The 16,991-nt window shown below is 40.2% G+C and overlaps 1 protein-coding gene across 1 annotated transcript in view; it reads right to left on the bottom strand.

Annotated features, from left to right (window-relative positions):
• Positions 1 to 438: 438 nt before the first annotated feature.
• SLC15A1 (solute carrier family 15 member 1) overlaps positions 439 to 16,991 on the bottom strand; it is a 50,642-nt gene continuing 34,089 nt past the window's right edge. The window contains exons 16-23 of the mRNA XM_007101605.3: positions 16,752 to 16,871; positions 15,548 to 15,694; positions 14,681 to 14,730; positions 4,423 to 4,530; positions 4,192 to 4,300; positions 3,508 to 3,651; positions 2,150 to 2,257; positions 439 to 1,211 (exon numbers count right to left, since the gene is read on the bottom strand). Coding sequence (XP_007101667.2) covers positions 1,062 to 1,211; positions 2,150 to 2,257; positions 3,508 to 3,651; positions 4,192 to 4,300; positions 4,423 to 4,530; positions 14,681 to 14,730; positions 15,548 to 15,694; positions 16,752 to 16,871 — 936 coding nt within the window. The 3' untranslated portion in view covers positions 439 to 1,061. The remainder of the gene's footprint in view (positions 1,212 to 2,149; positions 2,258 to 3,507; positions 3,652 to 4,191; positions 4,301 to 4,422; positions 4,531 to 14,680; positions 14,731 to 15,547; positions 15,695 to 16,751; positions 16,872 to 16,991) is intronic.

Raw genomic sequence — 16,991 nt, forward strand, 5'->3', positions numbered from 1 at the left:
GTCTGTCTAAGAACTGTTGCTCGTTTTTACAAGAGTGCCAAAGCAGACTCGTTCTGAGTCTGATACCTGGGAATGGTTATATGATAAATATCTATAGGATGAATTAGGCAGGAAGTGTTTATAATATTTTGGAACCATTTTTATTCAAGAAGAAAAATGCTCACGAGTATTGAGAAAAAACACTTTGAGATGGTACAAAAATATGCACACAGGAAGCTCCTAGTAATAAAAGAGAAGTGAAGCCACAGATAACCCTGAGAAAAGTAGGAAACAAATTTTGATATTTCATGTTCCTGGAATTTACTGTATGTGGGCCTTGCTTTGTTCATGCTTTTATCACCTTCTGATGAAATTTTAATGAGCGGGCACAGCTTTTATAATCAGGAAAGGAAATGTTAAGGATTTCTTACTCTGCCCCCAAATACACAGACACTTACGCTTAAGAATGAGAATTTATTTCATACCATTGAAAATCTAAAAATCATGACTTGCTTTACCTGAGTAGGTTTTTGAGTCATACATAATTTAAAAAGAGGTAGGGACTGGAAAAACAAAACAAAAAACAGAAGGTAAAGTTACCAGTTCCTACTAGCCGGTCCTTATTGTGTACCATTCTAAAGCCTTAACACTCACTTTTTGCCTCATTTAACATTGTTTCCATAGAGCGTTCGAATGCAAACAATATGGAACTTTGCCACCATTTCAAAAATTTAAGTTAGTCCAAAATAACTCTGTGTGTTAGGAAAGGAGTTAAATGCAGGGTATGGACTCAGTGTTGTAAAAGTATGTGTATGTGTGTGTGTATGCTTTAAACAAGACTTCTCTGAAAAACAAACAAAAGGACTTCTTTTAGAGTGTTAGGTTCATTGCTGGCTGCTTAGAAAACAGCTTTCTTGGGTTGGTGCACAGTTCTGAAGTTTTCCCCATCAGGGGCCATACAACAGAGTGTCCTGCCCCCAGGGGACAGACACCTGAGCACATCCTGGGTCCAGTCCGTCCTCCACTTGCTTCTTGATATTCACATCTGTGTCTGTAAGATGGAGTCCAACTTGGGATATGGGTTACTCTTCTTCCAGGTACTTTTTCTTTTCATCCATATCAAACTGAGCTTCAACCTCTGCTGGACTGACGTACGTATAGAATCGGGCCATGATGGCAAATATTACGCAGACAATCAGAAGCAACGCCGCAAACAGAACATACTCGGCCCACTTTGAAGGAATTGAAGTTCGAGCAAGGAAAAAACAAAAACAATACAGGTTATGGGAATGTATATATCGCGGGTATTTTTTCTTGCGACACCCAGATCGGAGGTGTTGGAAATGAAGCTGTTAGGGGAGACTGGTAGCTACTGCCACAGACACAGAATGGCCAGCTTTTCTTGAATGACCAATGTTAACAGTAACATTCTCCGAACAGCTCTGGAGTGCAGACACCCAGGACTTTAAGAAGATGAGACAAAATTTCGGAAAAACCCAAGTCTTAAGACAAATAGCTGGCCCCTGGAAGGGTGGGCACCAAGAGCACACCAGGCAGTGCTCTTGAGGGAAAAAGAATGTGCTGAAATGTTCTAAGTTAAGACCCCCATGTTATCTTTCGGCAAAACGTTGAGGTCATGAGCATGCAGGATTAGCGCAGGCTCTGATGGGACCTGGTGGGGGAAGTAATGAGGCTGATGGGGTAAAGGGACAGCTCCCTTATGAGGCAGAGATTCTGAGTGCTGAAGGAGAGTTCCAGAACCAGAAAAGCCCTCATTTTATTTTAATGGGAACAATTACGACAACCTTTAGAGTGGCTTTAACTTTAGGTATTATGAAACTTTCTGGATAACATGCCTGCTTTGGGGCCATTGAGCTGCATTCACTGAAGCCAGGGAAGATGTTTCCTTTGATAGTAAAGCACATGAGGGTGTAGGTATGTTAACCCCATCTGGTTACATCTGGTTATTTTCCAAGTGGAAATTAGAAGAATCGGCACACACTTGGCCATAAGACCTTTTTGTATCTGCCCTGTCTGGCTGGTCTGGCAGTTTTACTCAGCCATTAGCCAAGATGACCACGTGCATATACAGACAGCTAGGGAGGGTCGTCGCAATGATGATTAACAGGCAAGAAGACAGAGGTACGCGCGATCTCTGTCGCATCGGTACCTTTTCACTGAACGGGCCTGCTCCTGCTACAATAAGAACAATGAAGTTGCCAACTGCCACCGTCAACAGCCACGCTGCTTGAAGCACCGACTTCATGTTGGGAGGAGCCTGAGGAAACGAAACAGAGTGAGTCCCAATCTAGACGTCAACCGCAGAGCAGGAGAAACAACTAACTCACTGATTCCCTTAATTAGGCCGTCTACCCCCAAAATGCACATTAAGAGTCAGGCTGGTTTAAATGTAAAAAGGATTATCACTGGGATAACGAGACATCCCAAATGCTCCTGTGGTACGAACACACAAGAATCCTTTGTTTTTCACTCGCCACATGCTCGCAAAGTGGTCATCCTGATGAAATGGACGAATCTACAGATGAACCGATTCTGCTTCTACGGAAGAATCTTCAAACAAAGCCATCCAGTCCGACCTCTCCTTCCCCGGAAATGGAGGCTGCTCTCTGTGCTGTCATCTTGCTCTTTGGGGAACTACCCCGCTATGTCACCAAAACTTCTCTTAGAACTCTTGTCACCTGTGTTATAGTCATCTCCTTAACTAGACTGTGAGGTCATCCCAGAAAGGGGTTACCCAGCTCATATTTACAATCTTTACTGCAAACCTTGAAGGTATTAGGCATGCTGGGGTTAGGACGACTGTAACTGTATTTTGATAAAATAGTTTAGAACCTAAGCTCTAATTTAGGTATCAGCAAAATGTGCCTCATTAATCTACTATTCACAAAAGCAATACTATTTTTTAACTTTTAAAAGCTGGGCCTTAATCAGTGTGTTTACTGGGAGCTACAAAGAGACCTCGAGTGAACCTTAAAAATAATGAGGACACAGAGCTATGCATGAGCCTGTTATGAACAGAGTTATTTCAGAGCGTGGGATCCATCGACCATCACGACCCTGGTAATGGTCGTTAATATAGTTAGTTTTTCCTACTTAGGACCCCAAATCTCTAGCATGTGACTGGGAATTCAGATACCTATATATGGACACTCATGATGCTAAATAGTAATATTCTTTTCTCTCTTTTTTTTTTTTTTTTTGGCCACGCCGTGTGGCTTGCGGGATCTTAGTTCCCCGACCAGGGATTGAACCTGTGCTCTCGTCAGTGAAAGCATGGAGTCCTAACCACTGGACCGCCAGGGAATTCCCTAAACAGTAATATTCTTATTCAGTAAATAAGACTTGGTAATTTCTAAAACCTTGTTTGGTAGAACCTACCATAATGCTTTCTAGAATTTTCTTTTACACTGTAAATACATGGCTACTCCAGCTTTTAATTAAGTCCCAGCAGCATTATTTGAAGGCAGGGTTGTAGGAGAGGGGTGTACAGAACGATAGACAGGAAACCTGAGAATATGAGAACTCCAATCCCGTGACGGAGAAAACCACCTCGCCGCAGGTGAGGAGGAAGTACTGGGGGATTTGCAGGGCCATGCTGACTGTGTTCGGGGAAATATCTCCAAATATCATCAGTTCCGGGCAGCTGTTACCCTACACCAGTAAGGCAAAAGCAAGAAGAAATGAAAATCGAGACTGCTTCCAGAATAAAAATCGCTCAGACAGGCAAACTGAATTTGGACCTTCAGGGCTACACCATAGGATCTATCCAGAAAGTACACATTTCAGATGTAAATGTGTAACACTGCATTTTATCCTTGGGATGGGATGGCCTTGGTAGGATTTGAAAATATGTTCACTAGCTTTTTCTTCTTAAATAAGAGAGCAGATTGGAAGTCAGGTTGGTTGAAAACATTGCCAGCTCTTTGAGCTAAAAGCTTCCAAGGTCCATGTTGACAGTCTATGAGGACGCTGGTCAACGTGAACGTTTAGAGCAGGTCCGTCTGTTTAATTTTATTCTAACGGTGAACTTAAGGCAATGATAAACCACAGAATTAGTGGTGAACTGAATTAATTCTTAATTCGTTTAAAATACAGATCCTAATATCACTCTGTTAAATCATTACTATGTCCTGTTTTCAAGATCAATAAACTTTGAGTGGAACTTCTGATTCAGTGCAATGAGTTACTAACCTTCCTTGTGATTACATAGGTATACGCACTACCAAATTCAAGGTAGCGTGTTTTGAACTCATTTCTACACGGTTGTGAAATCTCTGGTGAGTTTATTGTGAAGCTCTTTCTAGGAAAAGAAAGATTAATACAAATTAATGTTCTTGGTATTGAAAGTTTCAACGTATTACTTAAAGAAAAAGACTTGAAACCCTTGAACTCAGGAGCAAAGTGTCCATTGTAGGTACTTACTCGCCAGAAGAGAAAAAATGATATTCGCTGGCATTGTGACTGGTCACGTTTTTATAAAGTTCCCCATCCATTGTGACATTGACGCTCTCAGCCAGAGTGTTTACAAATCTGAAACAGAAAACCATCTGTCTTGTGAGCGGACTATGGAATGGTCTGCTCCAGGTCGCGGTATGTGCACCTGAGGTCGGGCTCTGTTCCCTTCTGGAAGGAATTTAAGATATCTGCAGAAGGTTTCTCGAGTAAAAAGGCAGAAAGTCACTGACTCTAGGTTTGCCTTTGCTCACCCCATGAGAACACACCTCAGAGAATTTAATTAACACAGGTAAATGCCGGGAACTGTTCTAAGTACTCTGTGACTAGGAACTATTTCAGTGGTCTTTTGGGATATTAAGTACAGATTGAAATAGCTGCTGATCTCCTCCCCCTCCGGAAGGCAGCCATGTCTTTGTGCTTCTTATTTCAGAAGCTTGACAGCCAAGGCGGTGAAGGACCAAAAGCAGTAGCTGCCGAGTACCTAAAAGACAGCCTCCAACTGGGGCTTCTTCTACGGCGTCAGGGAAACCCATTTATTTCCTTTACTTTAAAGGGCAGCTTCAGGCGGGGAGGGGCTCCAAGGAGTGCACAGGAAGACGGGGGCCAGCCCAGCAATCGGAGGCAGTTTTGAGGAATTCCCTTCAGATGGCAGAGACCTGTGTCTGCGGGTCGTGGAGCTAACAGTGAGCAGCACACCCCGCGGGAATAAGGCTGGGAATGGAACCCCCAGGAGGCCCGGGTGCTGGGTCCCCAGGTTTCCAGCCTCTGAAACGTTCCCTGTACCCAAGCTTCAGTGGGACCGTTTGAGTTGTTTGCCTCCAAAGGACCAGACAGGTGGTGACCGGGTGGGCGGAGGGTTAGAGATCCCTTCCTCAAGTGTTCCAGGCTAGGGAAGACTCTGATTCTCTTGTACTGCCCCAGGCAGAAGGGGGCTATACCCCAAATAAGGCCAGCGGATCTTTCCTCCCAGATGGGTGACTGAAGGCATACAGAAGATCATCCAATTCAGAGAACGAGAAGTAATAACAGGATACGCCTACGTACCATAAAGAACAATTTAACTTCCACATCCCTAAAATACATGGTGATGGAATAAAATTCACGTTTTAAGGCAGGACAAGAATATGTAAGCATAACATTCCCTGCCCGGTATTGAGCACTCCCTAATACGCAGTGTGCATTATACATTAACTTGACCTCCCCAAAGGTGGGAATGCTGGCTCCACCGTAAAGTTCAATTTTTTTTTTTCCTGTCTTCTGACGTCAGCAGTGTAACTCCTTGGAAGATAACATTCTTTCCTAATTCTGTAAGGGGTCGTGGTGACCTACTGCTTGCTTTGTATGTGCAGACTTAGTGCAGACTTAGACTGTGTGTTTATTGGTGAACCTTATGTAAAAATGTGTGTCATTTTGATGTACAATCTTTTGACTCAAAAATGTATATTTTGAAGTACCTTCGTGGGTTTTGTTTTTGGCCACGCCAGGCAGCTTGTGGGATCTTAGTTCCCTAACCAGGGATTGAACCCAGGCCCTTGGCAGTGAAAGCATGGAGTCCTAACCACTGGACCACCAGAGAACTCCCTTGAGGTACCTTTGTATACATGAAGTACCTTTGACTTCTAACAAGTGGAACAGTCCTCAGAGGTTTTTGAAAGACTGTGTCCTGGGTTATAATCTTTTAGATCAGCTCGAATAAAATTCTCTACTTCTCCTTTAGATGGACTATTGATTAATTTTTTTGTCAACAGTGGCCAAGTTTCATCTACTTTGTGGCAATAAGTAATATTGGTCAAATGCCAGGGACTGAGAGAACATTTTTATGAATGAAACATTTGACTTGGTGTCATTTTACAGGTGATTAAAATAGAAAACTGAACCTCATGTAGGTCAACAGGAGCCTAATAGAGTGAATACTGCTCCAAACTGTAAATGCCACTTTTATAAAAGATTAACATGAACCATTCAAAAGAGAGACAGTGGAAACAGTATGAAATTAGGAAGCAGACCCTTGGGCCTGGGGCCTGGCTTTATATAAGATAAGCCAGAAGACTGAATAAATCCTATCCTAAGGCTTGAGTACTACTGCGAGCCTGATATATGTCTCAGGGCTGGTACAAGATACCAATTAGAATGGAAATAATCTGAAAAAAAAAAAGGCAACATCACACATATCAGATGTGTTTTCATGTACACACAGAAAATAGGAGAGGATAAACAGCAAACACATTCTGAGTGCTTCGAAAGGCATGGAAAGCAGAGGTTCTAGATCAATTGTGCTCTAAGAGCTCTGATCAGGCAAATCCTAGGGTCCACTAGGCTTCAAGCTGGCTTGACGTCTTAGGAGTGCCAGGATCTAAGCTACAAAGTGCTCATGGGAGGACGGATGGAGAGTGGGAACCGGCTGAGAAAACAACAAGATGGGACCAGTTCCTTAAAGAATAACGAGGGGACAGAGATATTTGTTCCTCTTCAATAAAAATTTAAGGGCTTCCCTGGTGGTGCAGTGGTGGAGAGTCCGCCTGCCGATGCAGGGGACACGGGTTTGTGCCCCGGTGCAGGAAGATCCCACATGCCGCGAAGCGGCTGGGCCCGTGAGCCATGGCTGCTGAGCCTGTGTGTCCGGAGCCTGTGCTCCGCAACGGGAGAGGCCACAACAGTGAGAGGCCCGCATACCGCAAAAAATAAATAAATAAATAAATAAATAAAATAAAAATAAAAAAATAAAAAAGGCTTTATGAGCTATAGTTCACATACCACAAAATTCACCCCTTTAAAGTGTGCAGTTCAGTGATTTCACTATAGCCACATGGTTGTGCAGCCATCACAAGAGTCCAGTTCTCATCACTCCAAAAAGAAACTCAATACCCGTGAGCAGTCACTCTCCATGCCCCCTCCCCACAGTCCTTGGCAACCACTAATCTCCTTTCTGTCTCTGTGGATTTGCCTGCCCTTTCATGTAAATGGAATCATACAGCAGGAGGTCTTTGTGCCTGGCTTCTTTCACTTAGCATAATGTTTTTAAGGTGTATTCATGTGACAGCATATAGCAGTACTCCATCTCTTTTCATGGCTGAATAATATTCCATTGTATGGATAGAGCACATTTTGTTTATCAGTTGATGGGCATTTGAATTGTTTCTATGTTCTGTCTATTGTGAATAATGCTGCTATGAACATTCATCTACAAGTTTTCGAGTGGACATATATTTCCATTTCTTGTGGGTGTATACCTAGGTGAAAAATTGCTGGGTCATACGGTAACTGTATGTTTAACATTTTGAGAAACAGTTTTTCAAAGTGGTTGCATCAGTTTACATTTGCACCAGCTGTGTATAAGGATTCCAATTTATCTGCCTCCTCGCCAACACTTGTTATTACCTGTTTTTTAAAAAAATTTATTTATTAGAGCCTGGTGAATGTGAAGTGGTATCTTGTTGTTTTGATTCACATTTCCCTAATGAATAATGATGCCGAGCATCTTTTCATGTACTTTTTGGCCAACAGTTTTTTTTTTGGATAAATGTCTATTCAAATACTTTGCCCAATTAAAAAATTGGGTTATCTGTCCTTTTATTATTGAGTAGTAATAATTTTTATATATTTGGAATATAAGTCTCTTATATATGATTTGCAAATATTTTCTCTCATCCTGTGGGTTGTCTTTCACTTTCTTGATGGCATCATTTGTAGCACAAATGTTTTCAATTTTGATGACGCCTATTACTATTTTTGTTGTTGTTGTTGTTTGTGCTTTGAGTTTCATATATAAGAAACCACTGCCTAAACCGAGATCACAAAGATTCACTCCTATTTTTCTTCTAGAAATTGTATTGCTTTAGTTATATTTAGGTCTACGATCCATCGAGTTAATTTTTATATATGGGATCAGTGAGGGGGGTGTTCAACGTCGGTCTTTTGTATGTGGATTTCCAGTACCATTTGTGGAAAACTCCACAATTTTTAAAATGAAGATATCTTCCTGAATCTACTTATGGCCGATCATGTCCCAGCTACACTCCCTCCTTAAAGCATCTTTTTTCAGTTTGGCAGTCGTGAAGACCAGGACTGAAATAAACTGAACTGACAGTAAATCTTAAATTGAGATTTTTAGCAACCAATGAAGCAAATAATCACATTATCTACATGAATGATTTCTGTACCACTACTGAATAAAAATATTTGTAAAATATTGTTTTTTAAAACTTTCTTCATCCTTTTTATATTTCTTTTTTGTATTACTTATGATGAACATATTAATTTGGTACAGTAGTTTATATATATTTATAATTTATAAAGGATACCATATTCATACATTGTGGGTACATGCTCAAAATATTTTTTTTTTTTTTTTTTTTTTTTTTTTTTTTTGTGGTATGCGGGCCTCCCCCTGCCGTGGCCTCTCCCATTGCGGAGGACAGGCTCCGGACGCGCAGGCTCAGCGGCCATGGCTCACGGGCCCAGCCGCTCCGCGGCATGCGGGATCCTCCCAGACCGGGGCGCGAACCCGGCTCCCCTGCATCGGCAGGCGGACGCGCAACCGCTGCGCCACCAGGGAAGCCCCTCAAAATATTTTTATTGAATGTGATAAAAGGTTTAAAGATCACTGCCCTCGAGAAACTTCCCACATGTGGACAAAGAAACATGTGAATGTGGACTGTGACATTGTTTGGAAAAGTGAAAACAACCTAAATTTCCTGTACAGAGGAATGGACAAAAAAAATTGTGGTATATCCATGCAATGGAATATTATACAATGGTTTAAGTGAATGGATAAGGGACACATATATCAATGTGACTAAATATTAAAATAATATTTTTAATGTAATATATTTTATAATATGATTGCAGAATGTCATCTACACAGGACAATAACATTTTAAGTTTAAAAACATGCCAAAAACATATTGTTTATAGATATATATACACGTAGCAATATGTAATGTTAAAAAAATTCATGAGAAATATCAGTATCAAATTCTCGACCACTTTTTGACTGAAGTATTGCCATTTATTTAAAAGACTGTAGTCTATTAAGTCCTGCAGCTTCCTGATACCACATAATTAAGAGGATTCCATTTTGCTTAAGATTCTATGTACTATTCCTTTATTTCATATATTACTCAGAAGTCTGAGTTCCTGAAATTTTTGAAGTTGTTCTAATTATCAGTTTGTTTCTGACGCTAGTTTTTCAGAACTTCCCTTTTTGTTTTTAATGTGTCTCCTGGGCATTACTGAAATAATAAATAATAAAACCTTTGATCCATTAAGAATTTGTTGTTGCCAATAAAAAGAAAAAAGTTTTTGGTTTATCTTTTCCCACATGGATGGATTGGTGGAGTTAAGTGTTGGTGACCTCATGCATCCTTCTTCTTTCCTAAGATCTCATCAAAGACAATGAAGGAGGAGAGGGAGAAGAGGGAGGAAGGGGGAAAGGGGAAGGGAAGGAAGAGGGGGAGGGGAAGGAAGAGGAGGAGAAGAACAAGAAGAGGAGAAGAACGAAGCTTTAACAGCATCAGAACAAGAAAGCATACCACAATCTAAATTGTCCAAAGTTTCTAAAGTTAGGAGACATTTTTGACAAAATCAAAGCAATGGATTCTGAGGCACAAAACAATACTCTGAGGCACAAAGGAAATCCCAGAGGTGCTGCCAGCTCAGAATCAAATACAAAGGTCAGGAAAGGGGCAGGTGACCATTATTAGTGTACTTCCTTCCAGGTCTGCTAAGGCAGTTGTGTGTATGTGTGTGTGTGAGGGACAGAACAACAATCCAGAAGATAGAAAAGGTATCAGGGGCTGAATTGCGTTCCCCACTTCCCAATTCATATGTGGAAGTCTTAACCCCCCAATATCTTGGAATGGACTGTATTTGGAGACCAGGTCTTTAAAGAGGTAAAATGAGGTCATTAGGGTGGGCCTTAATCCAAGATGACTGGTGTCCTTATAAGAAGAGGAGATTAAGACACAAGCACACACAGAGGGATGACCACGTGAAGACAAAGGGAGAAGACGGCATCTACAAGCCAAGGAGAGAGACCTCAGAGGAAACCAGCCCTGCCAACACCTTGATCGCAGACGTCCAGCCTCCAGAATGGTGTGGAAGTCATTTTCTTTTTGTTTAAGCCTCCCAGTCTGTGGTACTTTGTAATGGCAGCCCTAGCAAATGAATACAGAAGGGAACAAAGAAAACGAGGGAAGGAACCAAAAATTCAAAGGGCCTAGTGCAGGCAAGATGAATAAAATCACATCCAGACTTACTTTCACTGCAGAGAAATGTGAGAACACCAAGGAGAAAGGAGATAACAAAAGCGTGGAGAGAAGAAAATGAAATCAACTACAAAGACTGGCAGATGCTTTTTGTTGTGTTTTCTTTTTATCTGCACAACTAGGTACTAGATGCCAGTAGAAAAAAAACCCTCCAAGGTTCTGGGAGAAAATAGCATCCAACCTATGATAAAGTGTACGAATAGCAAAAGGCATTTTCAGGCACGCAAGGGCTTGCAATTTACCTCACTGCTTCTCTTGACAAGATAACTGAGCATATCCCACAGCAAAACAAGAAAGGTGTCCCAGAAAGATGACATGAGACCCAAGAAAAAAAGGCAGAAACCTGGGCATACGATGAAAATTCTATGAGGATAGTGGCATCATAAGATTACAGAGCAAAGGTTCCAGTGAGATCAAAGAGCATGGTGAAGGTTTCCAGAGACATGGAGCCCTGGATCCGCCCACCTTGGGGATAAAGGCTTATGCTTTTGTCAATGAGAGGTCAAGTAAGTTACAGGAAAAAACAAAAGCTATGCGAGAAAGCCTTGGTTAAATTAAGGCAATCAAGATGCAGTACCACCGCACAATTCATGGAATGTCAATGAATCTTGACATTCAGAACATTTCCCTTTGAGGATACATTTTCAAGTTTATAAAGTTACATTCTCTTCTCTTTCAGACTGATCACTCTTATTACACTACAACTAATATTTATACAGTCAAATTGTAAATCCTGTGTATTGATCTATTTTTTAGACTCCACCTAGCACATGAAATACATGGAAAAATAAATGTTAAGTATTAACAATGTGAAACATGGGCAGTAAAGAGAGATGAAGAGTACATTAATTTCTTTATACCATTAAATTAGTAGATACCACTGTAATAATATACTTATTTCTCTATTAATGTGTTCTAGTGGTAGCTAGTAAAAGCTAAAATCAGAAATTCGGTTGTAGCCACAAAGAAATGGGAATTGCGGTAAGGGTTAAGGCAAATAGGAGACCTACTCTCATTTTTCCCCAATTTATTCTTAATAAAAAAAGTAGTATTTATAGTAAACTGGCTTTTTTGCTATATAGTTCTGAGTTTTAACACATGTCTAGATTTATATAAACATCATCACAATCAGGATACAGACCAGTTCCACTGCCCCCAAATCTCCCTCATGCTACCGCGTAGTTAAACCTTTCCTCCACTCCTACCCATGTCAACCACTAATCTGTTCTTCATTCTTAGGGTTTTTTTTTGACACTTCCAGAATGTCATATAAACGGAATTATAGAGTATGTATAACTTTTTGAGATTGGCTTCTTTGATGGCATAATGCACTTGAATTTCTTTTATATTGTTGCATGTATCAATAGTTCGTTCCTTTTTTTTCTTGAGTAATATTCCAATGTATGGATGCAATAAAGTCTGATGTCTCTTTATCCATCACCCACTGAAAGATATTTGGGTGACTTCCAATCTTTGGTGATTATAAACAGAGCTTCTATAAACATTTGAGTATAAGTTTTTATGTGAGCATAAATTTGCATTTCTCTAGGATAAATATCTAGGAGTGAGATGGCTGGCTCATATGGTAAGTGTACATTTAGTTTTTTTTTAGTTTTTTTTTTTTTTGCGGTATGCGGGCCTCTCACTGTTGTGGCCTCTCCCGTTGCGGAGCACAGGCTCCGGACGCGCAGGCTCAGCGGCCATGGCTCACGGGCCTAGCCGCTCCGAGGCATGTGGGATCTTCCTGGACCGGGGCACGAACCCGTGCCGTGTCCCCTGCATCGGCAGGCGGACTCTCAACCGCTGCGCCACCAGGGAAGCCCATACATTTAATTTTATAAGAAATTGCTAAACTGTTTTTCAGAATGGCTGTACCATTTTGCATTTCCATTACCAATGCATGGGAGGTCTAGTTGCTCTGTATCCTCACCAGCACTTGACATTGTCAGTTTTAAAAATTATTATAGCCATCCAATAGGTGTGTCATGAAAACTCACTGTGCTTTTAATTTATATCTCCTCAATAACCAATGATGTTGAACATTTTTTCATGTGCTTATTTGTGTATCTTCTTTGGTGAAATGTCTGTTAAAATCTTCTGCTCTATTTTTTAACTGGATTATTTTATTATTGAGTTTTGAGAGTACTTTATATATTCTGGGTACAAATTCTTTGTCAGATATGTATGTGATTTGTAAATATTTTCTCCCTGTTTGTAGCTTACCTTTTCATTCTCTTAACAGTGAGATTTATAGAACAGATGTTTTTAGTTTCGAAAAAATTCATTTTTTTTCTTTTATGGATTATGCTTTTGGTGTCATATCTAACAACTCAAGTCACAAAGATTTTGTTTCCCTATAAAAATTTAATAGTACATTTTACATGTAGGTCTGTAATCAATTTTGAGTTAATTTTCCTACATGATATATAAGATTTTTTATATAATTTTGTATAAAATGTGAAGTTTAGGACAAATTCATTTTCTACATATGAGTGTCCAAATATTTCAACACCATTTTTTAAAAGACTAAACTTATTAGCCCATTGAATTGTCTTTGTACTTTTGTCAAAAGTCAGTTGACTGTACTTGGGTGGGGCTATTTCTGGACCATTACACTGACCAATTATGCTAAGTGAAATCTGCTAGACAGAGAAAGACAAATACTGTACAATGTCACTTATCTGGGGAACCTAAAAAGAAAAAGTTGAATCCATAGAAATAGAGAATAGAGTGGTAGTTGCCAAGGAAGGAGGGAATGGTGAGGGGAGATGTTGGTCAAAGGGTATAAACTTTCAGTTTTAAGATGAATAAGTTCTAAGGATCTCTAGTACAGCATGGTGACCAATTAATACTATATTGTATACTTGAAATTTGCTAAGAGATTGGATCTTAAAACTCTCATAATATAAAAAGGGTAACTTTGAGGTGATGAATATGTTAATTAACTTGATTGTGGTAAATATTTTACAGTGTCTACATATAGCAAATCATCACGTTGTATACTTTAAATATATACGATTTTGTCAATTATACCTCAATAAAACTGGAAAAATCATAAACCAAAAAACCAATGCTACAATTGAGATAGGAAATGCACTAAACCTATAGATCAATTTGGGGAGGATTGACATCTTTTCTATATTAAGTTCTCTAATCAATGAAACCAACATATCTCTCCATTTATTTAGCTCTTCATTGATTTTTCATCAGCCTTTTGTAGTTTCAGCTCTCAAATCCTGTATATGTCTTACAAGATTTATAATTAGTATTTCATTACTTTTTTTGAGCTATGGTAAAAGGTATAGTTTAAAAATTTCAGTTTCCAATCATTTATTGCTAGTATATAGAAATATGTTTGTTTTGTTGTTGGCCTTGTATCCTGTAACCTTTCTAAACTCACTTACTGATTCTATGGGCTTTTTCTGTAGAGTCCTTGGGGCTTGTTTATGCAATCCTGCCTTCTGTGAGTTGGGATAGTTTTATTTCTTCCTTTCCAATCTAGATGCTTTTACTTATTTTTCTTGCCTCATGGCACTAGCATCCAGAAGGATTGTGAATAGGAGTGGAGTGGACAATCTAACCTGGTTCCTGATCTTAGGGGGAGAGCATTTAGACTTTTGCCTTTAAGTACAATGTTAGCTTGGATTTTTTTAGATGTACATTTTCAGAGTAAGGAAGTTCCCTTCAGTTCCTAGTTTGCTGAGAGTTGTTAAATGAATGGATGCTGAATTTCATCAAATGTTTTTTCTGCATCAATTGATATGATGTGGATTTTCCTCTTTAGTTTATTAAGATGATGGATTTTATTTACGATTTAAAAAACATTGAACCAGCCTTACATTCTTGGGGTAAACCACATACTCTCATTTTATATCCTTGTTATAGTTGAATTTTACTATGGGTGTACATTAGTTATGTAAGAAGCTGATATAACTTAAGTTTTAAAGAAATACACATACCTGATTCCATTTTTTCCTTTTGCTGGCTTCTGGTTAAGGCCATCCTTTACCTGAGAAAGAAAACATTTTCAAACCTAACTCATCAGAATAAGTTCTGAAGGAGAGTGATATTGGCATTTATCCTAGGAACGAAGGGCACCATGATTACATTTGCTGGGCTCCATTCTTCAGCCCTGGTTCACCTGAAGTTAAGATGAGCCTCTACAACTTTTCATGCTTGCTTTCTAGTGGTTCCACAGAACACTGCTCTCCAAGAATTTAGGGCAAGCCACTCAACAGTTCCCTAATTAAACACATTACCAAGAAGTCTTAATTCCATATCGCAGTTCTATAGAAGCTCACTTAAATTCACCTTACAGAATACCCACAACTCCTTCATTAGGTCAACTGCACCTTCATAGCTTCTTTATATGCTGAATGGAATATCCAGATGCCTACATTTTGTCATGAAATCATTTTTATGCATTTCTATTGCTTTTACCTGATGTATTCACTCTATTCTTTTAGAGACGGCTCTAATTTCCCAATTACTCAGTGCAAATTTTTTAAATGAATGCCATTAAAGATATATTTAAAACTTTATCTCAAAAAGTCTCTGAGAATGCACACAGGTACTCTGTGTGACCTGTGTACACATACACCGTACCGTGCCCAGAAGGTCTTTTTAAAATTTGTAAAATTACTATTAACCCTTCCCATCCACCAGTCAAACCTTTACTGGAAGTCAAATGACTGTGTCCTTGAAGAAGGAAGAATTGAGGATTATCTAATATAATACTACAAGGGGAGGAAAAAAAGTCACACCACTAAAAGGCCGTGTCTCCAATAGCAGAGTCAAGAGTCAGCTGCAGGTGTCCAGCTACTTACCACTTGGTAATTGTTTGGGGCCCAGACTAGAAGGGTATGGCGATGGCCCTGCTCAAAGTTATGAGTTACTGGAGTGAGTGGTGATTCAGTAGAAGAAATGTTTATACTTGTCAGTTTGTCTGCGTTGAAAGTCATAAATTCACTTGTCTGTAATGGGGGGAGAGGAATCACAGTTAATACCAGAGCCTTGTTCTGCACTAGCACTGTCATGCATATTATTTGGCGTATTCCCAGGTCATGTTCATACACATCCAAAGATGCCTTGATGGGGGCTGGCATTGCTTTGTCCCAGCCCCCGCCCTAGCCCACCCCTGTGGACTCTATCCTGAAGTTGTTTGGCATTACCACAAGGATTATGATTTTCATCCAGCATTTTACTTTCATTTTATGAAGGTAAATGCTATGGAAATTATTTCTACCATTGGGCAAAGAACAGCATTGAGGAAAAGCAACAGCCTGGGTGAAAATCAACACTGGGCTTTCCCAAAGCGTCGGGAGTCAAACGTTCTTTCTTCCTTCACGATTATAGTTTGGCAAGATCTCAGGGAGTGGTTCTCAATGGCGGCTGACCAGCAATGTGACCAGGTAAATCAAAATTTCTGGAGTTGGGTTGCAGGCATCAGAACTGTCAAAGCTCTCCAGACTTAAGGTTGAGAAGCTCTAATCGAGACCAATGACCGTCCATCCACAGTAGGGTTTTCCAGTCTCAGCACTGTTGGCATTTGGGGCAGATAATTCTTTGTTGAGGGGGCTGCATGTCAGCATCTCTGGTTTCTTCATAGGAGACGCCAAAAGCACACTCCCAGTTGTGACCATTAGAAGTGTCTCCAGAGATTGCCAAGTGTTCCCTGTGGGGGCTACTTTGAGGGCCCCGGAGGAGAACCGCTGACCCAGAATCTCGCTATTTAAAGTGTGGTTCCACGTACTGGCAGCAGCAGTGTCACCCGAGACCCTGTAAAAATGCAGCACTTCAGACCCACTGGTCACAAATCTGCATTTTAACAAGCTCCCCAGGTGATTCGCAGACACGTCAAAGAGCACACTGGTCCAGAGTGAAGCCAAAATGAGATCAGAGCTGAAGACATTTCACTTCTGGGCTCATCTTTGGATTTACACAAGAACCAAGAAGATCGGCTTCTCCAAATCCTATTGTGATAACTCAGGTCAGAAGAGGAAAAAGAAAGTTGCATTTCCTTCTACTTACTTGAGACATCTGGTCAAGTGTCACTGTTGTTCCAGGAAAAGATATATTCATGCTATCATTTCCTATATTCAATACTTTAATTTGGACTTCATTTCCTTTGGGGAAGATGGGAAGAGTTTTCTGAGCAAAATAAAAGAGAATTGGCAGTGAGGTCTTCAGTGCATACTGAAGATGACCTTAACCGTGGCACTGGAGTCACTTTCCCCCTGGCCGACGAAGGTGGACTGGCTGGGGCACACA

Source organism: Physeter macrocephalus, chromosome 13 (assembly GCF_002837175.3).
Source record: "Physeter macrocephalus isolate SW-GA chromosome 13, ASM283717v5, whole genome shotgun sequence".
Taxonomy (NCBI): Eukaryota; Metazoa; Chordata; class Mammalia; order Artiodactyla; family Physeteridae; genus Physeter; species Physeter macrocephalus.